Source organism: Malaclemys terrapin, chromosome 11, assembly GCF_027887155.1.
Source record: "Malaclemys terrapin pileata isolate rMalTer1 chromosome 11, rMalTer1.hap1, whole genome shotgun sequence".
NCBI classification, from domain to species: Eukaryota; Metazoa; Chordata; order Testudines; family Emydidae; genus Malaclemys; species Malaclemys terrapin.
Window position 1 is genome coordinate 352092 of NC_071515.1, and position 11946 is coordinate 364037.

The 11946-nt window shown below is 57.9% G+C and overlaps 1 protein-coding gene across 1 annotated transcript; it reads right to left on the bottom strand.

The window, feature by feature from the left end:
* Positions 1 to 2921: 2921 nt before the first annotated feature.
* LOC128845172 (E3 ubiquitin-protein ligase TRIM7-like) lies at positions 2922 to 7934 on the bottom strand. Its single transcript, XM_054043557.1, has 3 exons — positions 7835 to 7934; positions 7142 to 7316; positions 2922 to 3947 (listed from the first exon to the last, which is right to left on the bottom strand). The coding sequence occupies exons 2-3, from the start codon at positions 7194 to 7196 to the stop codon at positions 3421 to 3423; spliced, it is 582 nt and encodes a 193-aa protein (XP_053899532.1). The 5' UTR covers positions 7197 to 7316; positions 7835 to 7934; the 3' UTR covers positions 2922 to 3420.
* Between the last annotated feature and the right edge of the window lie 4012 nt (positions 7935 to 11946).

Consider the following 11946-nt stretch of genomic DNA (forward strand, 5'->3'; position numbering starts at 1 on the left):
TACCACCATCAACTAAGAACGACCAGTTCAAGCCTCATGGAGTGGGTGAGATCCCTCCCCTCTTTCTCTCTCTCTCTTTTCCTTTCTACCTTGGGTATTACCTTTAATAATGTATGTTATGTTGGTTTAGCCCTCCTTGTATAGTTATCACTATTATTCAATAAATAACTTGTATGGTTAACTTGGTTGCTTCTCTCTCTCTTGCTGAACTTTACTCTTTTGTGTTTTTAGCTTTCCTCATTCACTCTACAGCAACGCTTCTTTTACCTAACCTAAAGATCCCTGCAGTGGCCAAAATCCTGTGGGGTTTGCTCATCAAGTAGGTTACTGCCAGTACAATTGTGATGTGAGAGTGGGGATAAGGACGTGCTGAATCTGGGACCCATAAGGGGCCATTTAGGGATCTGGGCAAAAATCTGTCTGGGGATTAGTCCTGCTTTAAGCAGTGGTTTGGACTAGCTGACCTCCTGAGGTCCCTTCCAAGCCTGGTATTCTATGATCAAACAGCTTGAAAGTGCTTCACCCAGTCCATGGAGCCAGGGGCATATTAGGAGAGGCAGCTTGAAAGTACTGGATCTGTGGGGGCGGGGGGCGGTCTGTGGGGAGAGGGGGCGGGGCAGGGTCTGTGGGGGCGGGGCGCGACGCCAGGCCGAGCCCCGCCCCACAGCCCGCTCGCCGCCTGGGCCAGGCCTGACAAGCGGAGCGCCGAGCTGCTCGGCCCGCCGGCCGACGTCTCTGGCTGCCGCTTGCAGCCCTGAGCGCTCTGGCTCAGGCAGCGCCGCGCCCCCTGGTGGCGAACGCGGCCGCTGCAGGTGCAGACACGGAGCCCCGGGGGCCCCCCCGCCCAGCTCCCGCCTGCCCGGGGGGAGGGGGGGGTTCATGGTTCAGGCGGGGGCTGCAGCCAGAGGGCTGGGCGGGGGCGGGGGGGCAGCCAATGGGCAAGGCTGGGGCGCCCCTCGGGGGGGGGGCAGGTTTAACCGGGATCCCTTTTATCCCCCCCCCCGCGCACCGTGCAACACACAGGTGTGCTGAGTGACTTTGCACCAAAGGCAGGACGTTTCCATGGCACCCGGCCGCTCCGCCCCGCCCCGGCCAGGAACCGAGGGCTCCCCTGGAATGAAAGATGGTGCCGGGAGATGAACCCCAGGAATTGTCCGTGCCAGGCTGGCCACCCCGCCGAGGCAGAACCGGGGCAGGGACGGCGTCCCGGAGGGACTCATTACCGGGGCGTTTCCCAATGAGCACGTTTAAAGGGGTTCCCAGGTCGGGGTCCAGTTTCAGCTGGAACACCTGGTCAAAAAGGGACCCTGGCGGCTCCGGCCTTTAGCCCGGTCGGCAGCACAGCGGGGCAAAGACTGGTTCCCTGCCTGCGTTGGCTCCGCGTGGCTCCGGGAGCTGCGACATGTCACCCCTCCAGCTCATACATGTAGGGACAGCCAGGGGGCTCAGCACGCTGCCCCCACCCCAAGCGCCGGCTCTGCAACTCCCTTTGGCTGGGAACAGCGACCAATGGGAGCTGCAGGGGCAGTGCCTGTTCACTGGGCACCGTGCAGAGCCACCTGGCCGCGCATCCACCTGGGAGCTGGAGGGGTGACATGCGGCTGCTTCTGAGAGTTGCTTGAGGTAAGCACTGCCGGACGCCTGCACCCCTCACCACCTCCTACGCCCCATCCCCCTGCCCCAGCCTAGAGCCCCCTTCCGCACTTTGAACCCCTCAACCCGGAGCCCCTCCTTGCATCCCAAATCCCTCATCCCCAGCCGCACACTACAGTCCGCACTCCCAGCCGGAGCCCTCACCTCCTCCCGTGATTCAGCTCCTGCCCTACCCAGCACGGTGAAAATGAGCAAGTGAGTTCATTCTGGAAAGTCCTGCTCAGGGGTGACAGGTCCCTGGAACGATCTGCCATTGCAACCACATGCCATGTTTTCTCAAAAGCTCAAAATAGGAGAAGATAGGGATTACTTCTAGCCTCCATCAGCATCCTTTATGGGCCTCTGTAGTTTCTTAAAAACAGCGAGCGGCCTACCCAGCATCTGCTCTCACCCATACACATACCATCTCAACACGCCAGAAATATAATTATCCCATGACAGGCGTTTGCATCCTTGCCTCAGGTAAGAAAATTAGGGAGGCAGCCAATGGGTTAAAGGTCATGGCTCGCCTTAGTTTCTTTTCACCTACAGACATAGGATTGGAAGGGACCTCCTGGGTGACAGAGTTCAGTCTGTGCTATCGCAGAGAACCCCATATATAATCTTGTTCACAAACTTTTCACAATCCCTCCTTGACTACGTTGTTTCCCCCGATCCCCATCCCCACCCCCGATTCCAGTTGGGAGGCTGTTCCAGAACCTCACTCCTTTGATGGTTAGAATTGAAACCTCCTCCTTATTTCCAGCCTCAGTGTATTTATTGCCAGGTTATACCTTATACCCCTAGAAGGAAAGACCTGCATTGCCATCTTATCTATATCAATTCCCTCTAGAACAAAACAAGGAATGTTTGTCTTAAGGCCGAATTCTCATTTCTCCACGGTACAGGGAAGAATTGGACCAGCTTAGCTAGCTACAGGGAGACCAGGTGTATTTCTTTTCAATTGGAGGTAGAGTAGGATAGGAAAGATGAAGAAGAGTTCTAGTCACAGCAGATCACCTGCCTCGCCTTGATCACCAACCTGAGTTCTGGAGGCCTCGTGGCAGAGACGGCAATTAAGAAGGGGAAGGAGGAGGTAACGGCTGATTGAGTTTTATTAGGGGCAGCGTGGCAGGCAGAACAGAGGTGTTTATGGGAGATGCTGCCTCATAGGCTCAGGGCCGGCTCTAACTTTTTTGCCGTCCCAGGCAAAAAAGAAGAGCGCCGCCCCGCTGTAAACCCCCCCCCCCCCGAGCGCCGCGCTGCCGAACTCCCCCCAGTGCCGCGCCGGGCCGCCGAAACCCCTACCCGAGTGCCGGGCTGGGCTGCCCAAACCCCCAACCCCCCGGAGCGCCGGGCCGGGCCGCCCAAACCCCCAGAGGGCCGGGCCAGCCAAATCCCCGCTCCCCCCCCCGAGCGCCGGGACGGGCCGCCCAACCCCCCGGTGCGCTGTGCCATGCTGGGCTGCCCAGATCCCCCCCGCCCCCCAGTGCCGCGCCACCGAAACACTCCCCGTGCTGCCCGGCCAAAACAAACAAAAAAAACCCTCGAGCACCGCCCCGCTGAACAAAAAACAAAAACACCGCGAGTGCCCCCCACCACCCCAACATTGGCTGCCCCTTCTAAGGTGCCGCCCCAAGCACATGCTTGGTCGGCTGGTGCCTGGAGCCGGCCCTGCATAGGCTAAAATCCAGACGCGTTACGGAGTTCACACTTCAATCTCTGGCTGAGACAAAACACTATCCAATGTCCATCGAAAAGTCAGCAGCCTCGAGACCGTGCCCTCAGTTATTGGAGAGTTGTGGGGGGACAGAGTCTAAGGGAAGTCCCTACAGACCAGACCCAGAAGAACGGGTAGATCTTCCCCTTGAAAGAGGAGCTGAAGGCGTGGATGGGGGCCATGGTGTCTGCATCATAGAAGCACACGACCCCTCCTTCATAGTCCAAATACACTCTGATCTTGCTGGGGCTCTGGGGCGGGTCCAGCGGGCTCCATTCTGCGGTGACTTCCCGGTACTGGCCCACGGAGAGCTGGATGGCCCAGGTGCCTTGCTCGGGACTGAAATTGAACCATCCCTTCCTGCTGGCGGACTCCCTGGTGACACCCAGAGCCCAGCCCCCTGTGCCGGCCACCTCCACGTCCCAGTAATGCGTCCCTGATATGTAGCCAGCAGAGCCCAGCACGCAGGAGTAAACGTCAAATCTCCCCGGGTCATTGGCCAGAGCCAGCCTTGTGTTTGTGGCTGTCACACTTCTCCGGTCCTTGGAAAGGGTCAGACTGGTGTGAGCTGTGTCTGGGTCCAGAGTGACATCCTCTGCGGAGAGAGACAGCCCAGCAGGTGAGATCCTAGGCTTACAGATAGAAGCAGTAAAACCTATTGCAGATGCTCAAACAAGAGCTCCTCCATTCCCCTTTCTTGGGCGAACTACAGCAGGGAGGACCCTGGGCAGAGATTCTCATAGAACATAAAAACATTTACAATTAGGGCTGTCGATTACTCACAGTTAACTCACGCGATTAACTCAAAAAAATTAAATGTGATTTAAAATTTAATCGTGATTAATCAGTTTTAATTGCACTGTTAAACAATAGAATACCAACTGAAATTTATTAAATATTTTGGATGTTCTTCTACATTTTAAAATATATTGATTACAATTACAGCATGGAATACAAAGTGTACAGAGCTCACTTTAGATTATTATTTATTACAAATATTTGCACTGTAAAAATGATAAACAAAAGAAATAGTCTTTTCCAATTCACCTCATAAAAGTACTGTAGTGCAATCTCTTTATCATGAAAATGCAACTTACAAATGTAGGGGTTTTTTGTTCCATAACTGCACACCAAAACAAAACAATGTACAACTTTAGAGCCTGTAAGTCCACTCAGTCCTATTGCTTGTTCAGCTAATCGCTAAGACAAACAAGTCTATTTACATTTGAGGGAGATAATGCTGCCTGCTTCTTATTTACAATGTCACCTGCAAGTGAGAACAGGTGTTCATATGGGACTGTTGTAGCTGGCATCACAAGGTATTTATGTGCTAGATGTGCTAAACATTCTTATGCCCCTTCATGCTTTGACCACCATTCCAGAGGACATGCTTCCATGCTGATGACACTCGTTAAAAAAATGCATTAATTAAATTTGTGACTGAACTCCTTAGGGAAGAATTGTATGTCTCCTGCTCTGTGTTTTACTCGCATGCTGCCATATATTTCATCTTACAGCAGTCTCAGATGATGACTCGGAGGTGCTGGACATGTTCGTTTTTAGAACACTTTCATTGCAGATTTGACAAAACACAAAGAAGGTACCAATGTGAGGTTTCTAAAGATAGCTACAGCACTAGATTCAAGGTTTAAAAATCTGAAGTGCCTTCCAAAATCTGAGAGGGACGAGGTGTGGAACATTCTTTCAGAAGTTTTAAAAGAGCAACACTCTGATGCGGAAACTACAGAACCCGAACCACCAAAAAAGAAAATCAACTTTCTGCTGGTTGTGTCTGACTCAGTTGATGAAAATGAACATGTGTCGGTCCGCCCTGCTTTGGATTGTTATCAGGCATAACATGTCATCAGCATGGACGCATGTCCCCTGGAATGGTGGTTGAAGCATGAAGGGACGTATGAATCTTTAGCACATCTGGCATGTAAATATTTTGCATCGTCGGCTACAACAGTGCCATGTGAATGACTGTTCTCACTTTCAGCTGACATTATAAACAAGAAGCAGGCAGCATTATCTCCTGAATATATAAACAAACTTGTTTGTCTCAGCGATTGGCTGAACAACAAGAAGGACTGAGTGGACTTTAGGCTCTCGTTTTCCATTGTTTTGGTTTTGAGTGCAGTTTTTTTGTACATAATTCTACATTTCTAAGTTCAACTTTCATGATAAAGAGATTGCACTACAGTACTTGTATTAGGTGAATTGAAAAATACTATTTCTTTTGTTTTTTACAGTAGAAATATTTGAAATCAAAATATATATACAGTGAGCACTGTACGTTTGTATTCTGTGTTGTAATTGAAATTAATATATTTGAATATGGAGAAAGCATAAAAAATATTTAAATAAATGGTATTCTATTATTGTTTAAGACCGTGATTAATTGCACGATTAATGACAATTAATTTTTTTAATTGCTTGACAGTCCTATTTATAATCAGAGACTTGGGAGAGGACAGGGATCCCCAAGACCCAGATTGTGAGAGGTCGGAAGGGGCAGCTATACTGTACAATGGGCACTAGGGGCAGCAGAGGGTGGGGTGGGGAAAGGGCGGCTGTACAGTATCTTGGGCACAGGGCAGCAGAGGGTGCGATGCGATGGGGTGGGGTGGGGGAGGGAGAGGGGAAGGGGCAGGTCTGGCTATACAGTATCCTGGGCACAGGGCAGCAGAGGGTGCGATGCGATGGGGTGGGGTGGGGGAGGGAGAGGGGAAGGGGCAGGTCTGGCTATACAGTATCCTGGGCACAGGGCAGCAGAGGGTGCGATGCGATGGGGTGGGGTGGGGGAGGGAGAGGGGAAGGGGCAGGTCTGGCTATACAGTATCCTGGGCACAGGGCAGCAGAGGGCAGTGGGAATTGCGATGGGGTGGGGTGGGGTGGGGTGGGGAAGGGGAAGGGGGAGGGGAAGGGGCAGGTCTAGCTATGCAGTATCCTGGGCACAGGGCAGCAGAGGGCAGTGGGAATTGCGATGGGGTGGGGTGGGGTGGGGTGGGGAAGGGGAAGGGGGAGGGGAAGGGGCAGGTCTGGCTATACAGTATCCTGGGCACAGGGCAGCAGAGGGTGCGATGCGATGGGGTGGGGTGGGGGAGGGAGAGGGGAAGGGGCAGGTCTGGCTATACAGTATCCTGGGCACAGGGCAGCAGAGGGTGCGATGCGATGGGGTGGGGTGGGGGAGGGAGAGGGGAAGGGGCAGGTCTGGCTATACAGTATCCTGGGCACAGGGCAGCAGAGGGCAGTGGGAATTGCGATGGGGTGGGGTGGGGTGGGGTGGGGAAGGGGAAGGGGGAGGGGCAGGTCTAGCTATGCAGTATCCTGGGCACAGGGCAGCAGAGGGCAGTGGGAATTGCGATGGGGTGGGGTGGGGTGGGGTGGGGAAGGGGAAGGGGGAGGGGAAGGGGCAGGTCTGGCTATACAGTATCCTGGGCACAGGGCAGCAGAGGGTGCGATGCGATGGGGTGGGGAACGGGATGGGGAAGGGGCAGGTCTAGCTATGCAGTATCCTGGGCACAGGGCAGCAGAGAGGCAGTGGGAATTGCGATGGGGTGGGGTGGGGTGGGGAAGGGGAAGGGGGAGGGGAAGGGGCAGGTCTGGCTATACAGTATCCTGGGCACAGGGCAGCAGAGAGGCAGTGGGAATTGCCAGTCTCCCTGCGGTGGGTGGGAGAATGGGATATCTCCACGGTGTGACTAGCTAGTGTGTAGGGCCCGTGAAGTTGCACTGGGGCCCGCAGGGTCTGTTTCTTTGATACCCTGGGTACCATGCAGGTGTTACCTTTTTCTCTGTAGACCTTCATCTTGGGGTAACCCAGCAGGGAGTCGGAGCCCATGAGGACGGCTAGGACGTGGGCAGCCAAAGGGGGATGTGGGATCTGCAGGGACCAACCAGCCTCCGGCTCAGGCGCTAAAGCTGCTCTCCGGAGTGGATCCTTGGCGGAGAATCTCTGCCGCTGTGGAATGAACCTGCCAGTCATAACTTCCAGTCTCTGTGCCGCCATCCCAAATGGGACTGTCCTTTCTATCGTACTTGTAGGTATGTCTTTGTGCCACCCCACCTCTATTGCCAGACTATCCGACTCCCCTTAGCCAACTTTAAATTGTCCGCACGACTCCCCTATAAGGGCATGGGACCACTACACCCATTTTATGGAGGAAAAACTGAGGCATAGATAGACTATGATCACACAGGAGACCTGACCCCAGCTCCCCCTGCTCGACCCCACTCCCTTCCCCAAACCAGGGATGGACCCCAGGATTCGTGGATTCCAGCTGCCCTGCTCTGACCTGCTTGACCCCACTCCCTTTCTACAGATAGACCCCAGGCCCCCACTAGATCACACTACTCCCCTCTCCAAAGCAGGGATGGACCCAGGAGTCCTGCTTCCCAGCCTCGTGCCCTATCCACTGACCCACCCGGTCCGCCCAGACAAATTGCCAATTATGAGGGACTCTCCTCATTCCTTCCTACCTGCCTGTCCCCTCCTGGCCCATACAGATCCTTCTGGGGCTGCTTCTCCAATCCCCAAGTGTTCCCAGCCGCTGAAGTGCCTGCCGAGATGGGGCTGGGAGCCCGGCCTTGCCCTCAGCAGTGCTGGACAGTTGGAATAAGGTTCGGGGCTGGAGGCCAGGCAATCTCCCACCCTGCTGGGTTCGGTCCTCTTCCTTCCGAGGGGGTGCCAGGCCAGCAGCCTGGAAAACAACTCAAAGTGCAACGCGACGAGGAGGGTGGACTTTCGTCCCAGTCACAGGTCACTTCTAATCGCGCTCGATCGGGACATGGCAACCCAGGAGACAGCTAATCCCCTGTGCTGAGATAGCTGCGGCTTGTGCCTCTGGGCGTGGAGGCAGCAGTAACAGTCAGGACTCCTGGGTTCTCTCCCTGGCTCTGGGAGGGGAGTGGGGTCTAGTGGGTTAGAGCAGGGGGGCTGGGAGCCAGGACTCCTGGGTTCTCTCCTGTCCCTGGCACTGGTGGTTAGAGCGGGGGGGGGGGGGGGGCTGGGAACCAGGACTCCTGGGTTCTCTCCATGGTTGGGCATGTATCTGAGGCAAAGGAAGGCATTGCCTTCCCACACAGGTGCCAGGGCCTGTGTGTGTGTGTGTGTGGGGGGGCACACAGGGTCATGTGTTGCCCCCCCCACCTCCCACCGCAAACACAGAGCTGCCCAGCTGTCTGGGGCTCCACTGACTCCGCAGCTGAACGCAGCCCCCTGGGTCCTAGAACCAGTCGCCCGTCCCTTCTGTGAGGTGCGGGGGGAGAAATGAGGGAAGGGTCGGGGGGGTGGGGGGTAGAGGCACTGGGTAGAATAGGGCAGGGGGAGGGGAAGGTGGGAGTGAGGGGAGGGGGATGGGGAATCGCAGGGGGAAGTAGGACCCCAGCATGTGGTGTCCCCTTGGCAGCAGCTGGGGCTCACCCATCAAACCCGCACCCTGACAAGCCCCACCTCCCTGCACCCTGTGAGCCGCCCACCCCCAGGTCCCCACCCCTCAGAGCTCCAACAACCTTTGCTTGGGTTCAGGGATTTGGCTGGAAGGGGACTAGGGTGACCAGATGTCAAAACTGAAATATTGGGACGCAGGGACGCGGGGGGTGGAGCAAAAAAACCCAAAAACGCCGGAGCCCCCTCCCTCCCCCGCACCAGCTGATGCAATCCCGCGGGCGGCCCCGGAGTGGGGGCAGCAGGTCCCAGCCCCCCCGTCCCGCTTGGGTCCCGCAGGGGAACAAACAGGGCTGCCACTGCCTCCGCCCCGGGGCCACCGGGGATTGCACCTGCTGGGCAGCAGCCCAGACGCGACTGGCCAGGAGCTGAGCGCAGCATGCGCACTGCTGGGTCCCCGCAGCAGGCCCGGGCTCGGGGGGTTCGCGCCCTGGGCACCAGAGCTGCAGTCGCCGAGCGCCACGTGCTTGGCCAGCAGCCGCTTCCTCCCGCCGTGGCAGTGGGAGCTGCAGCAGTGGCTGCTCCCAAGTCCCGCTGGCCGCTGCCCAAGTGGGGAGAACAGCCGCCACCTGGCCCCACAGGCCACCTCCCTGCTCCTCCTCCAGGTACCGCCTCGCCCGAGTCCTGCCTGCGCTCGGGGCCAGGCAGCCGGACTCACACTCACCCTGGCCCTGCGCTCCCCTGCGTCTCCCCGGCCTCCTCCAGCTAGGAGGGATCCAATCGGGCAGTGAGGGGGCAAGGCTGGGGGCGGGAATTTGGGGAGGGATCCAATGGGGGAAGGAGGGGGCGGAGTCGGGGCGAGGGGGGTGTGAGCCCCTCCGGGCTCTGCCAGTGAGCGGGTGCCTTTGCTTGTTTGTCCAATGTCTTGACCTAACATTGGTCGGGACGCGGGACAAACAAGCAAATATCGGGACAGTCTCGATAAAATCAGGATGTCTGGTCACCCTAAAGGGGACAAGCATGCGGTGTCGAGGAGGGGGAGGGAACAGTGGGGAGGGGGCAGAGCCTCGATGGAGAAAGGGCCGGGGCATGGGGCAGAGCAGGGGTGGAGTGTGGGTAGGGCCAAAGGCAGAAGAGGCGGGCTGGGAATTACTGCCTCCTTCCCAAGTGGAAGCTTCACCCACCACCCATGCCTGGCTCTGGGAGGGGAGTGGAGTCCAGTGGGTTGGAGTGAGGGGGGGCTGGGAGTCAGGACTCCTGGGTTCTATCCCTGGCTCTGGGAGTAGGGTGACCAGACGTCCCAATTTTATCGGGACTGTCCCGATATTTCCTTCTTTGTCCCGCGATGGTCAGTCGGGACACTGGACAAAAAAGCAATGTTGCCCTCCACTCCCCCCCACCCCGACTCTGCCCCCTTCTTCCCCCATTGGATCCCTCCATGGAGGGAGGAGGTTGGGAGGAGGGATGTGTTGAGGGGGAATGGAGGGAGGAGGGTCGGGCATCTACCAGGAGTGTGGGAGGGGAAGGGAAAGTTGCCGCGGCTGCCGGGGGCTAGCTGGGCATGGCCCGGGCTGCGTGCAGGCAGCAGCTGGGGCTGGCTCTGGCCCGGGTGGGCAGCACGGATGGGGGGCGTGGGCCACCGGAGACACGTGGCGGAGAGGGGCTGCGGGGGCGAGACTTGTCCCAGGCGGGGCGGCCGGCGGACAGGGGCGAGGGGCCAGCCAGGGTCCCCATGACCCATAAACTTCCAGGGAGCCCCGCGCCTCTCCTGCTCAGCTGCGCTCCAGCGGCTCGCCCCGCCAGGAAGGAGCCGCTGGAGCGCAGCCGAGTGGGAGAGGCACGGGGCTCCCTGCCGGCGGCGGGACGCACCGCATCTGCCCACGGCGGGCTGGGGGGCGAGAGGCTCTGCGGGGCCAGGAAAAGCCCTGGCTTCCCGCCCGTTGCCCAGCCTGGAGCCCCGGGGAGCCCCTCGGGAGACCGGCCGCTGCTGTGGCTCGGCTGTGCCAGCCCCGGCCCCCTGCACGCCCGCGCCGCGCTGCCCCCGGGGTCCCCGGCTCACATGCACCGCCGCTGCCCCGCGGCCAGCCCCGGGCTCAGGGGCTCCTGCAGCCACTTCCATGGGAGAGACAGCTTTGTCCCTGCCCGATCCCACTACAGGGCTCTGCCTCCTTGCATCCATCCAGCCTGTGCCCTGCCCGGGTCCCCACTGGAGCCATATGCCCTCGCCCACTTCTTTGCTTCCCAGCGCTTCATATCAGTGTCGTCCCCCCCTGCAATGCCCTCTTTATCCCCAGCCCCCTCTGCATTGGGGCCACCTTTTGCCCTGGGGTGGGCAGCGCGTGCGGCCGGCGCGACTGGGGCCTGCTAATGCCCCCCGCCCCTGCAAAACTCCTTTTTTTTTGGTTGCTCCGCCACCATTTTTTTTTGCTCCACCCCCCCTCCCCGCCCCCCCACATCCCGATATTTCGTCCCTGTGATCTGGTCACCCTATCTGGGAGGGGAAAGGGGTCTCTTTTGTTAGAGCAATGAGGGCTGGGTTTCGGTGACGGATGGAGCTCTCTCCCGAGCTCCAGCTGCGCTGGGGAAGCGCCGGCCGGGGGCGCAGGGTCTGGGGCTGCCCGGCAAACCATGAAGCCGGTAGCGCTCGGGCAGCCCTTTTCGCGTGGCTGGGAGTGGGAGGGAGGAGGGAGCGGAGTTAGGGCGGGGAAAGGGCGGGGTTGGGGCAGGGCTGGGGGTGGGGAAATGGGCGGGGCCAGGGGCCGTGGAGGGTCCTTTTTTATTTATTAGATATGGTAACGCTACTCCCTGTGGCTCTCAGCTGCTCTCAGCTGCTCCCAGCTTCTGGGCTTTATATGGGCCCTTCCTGTTCCTGGCCAACTCAGCCTGCTTCCTGTTAGAGGCCCCTTCACAGCCTAAATCTCTCCCTGCCTGCTCGCTGCTTAATTGGTTGCTTGGGCCCACCTGGCCATCGTAACCCCTTCCACGGTGCTCAGCAAATCCTTTCTGTTTCTTGGGGAAGGAACGTGTGTCTCTCTTACGTGACGTTTCTTCCTGATGCACAGGAGCTGCTCAATGTTATTCTCACACCTGTCTCATTTTCGTTATTTGCTGCATTGAGACGTGTAAAATCTCTCTCTTGCTTCTTCGCCTGGCCCGTGAAGAAATCATGTTGTTCGCAGACGTGATCTTTTCCGTCCGTCCACTC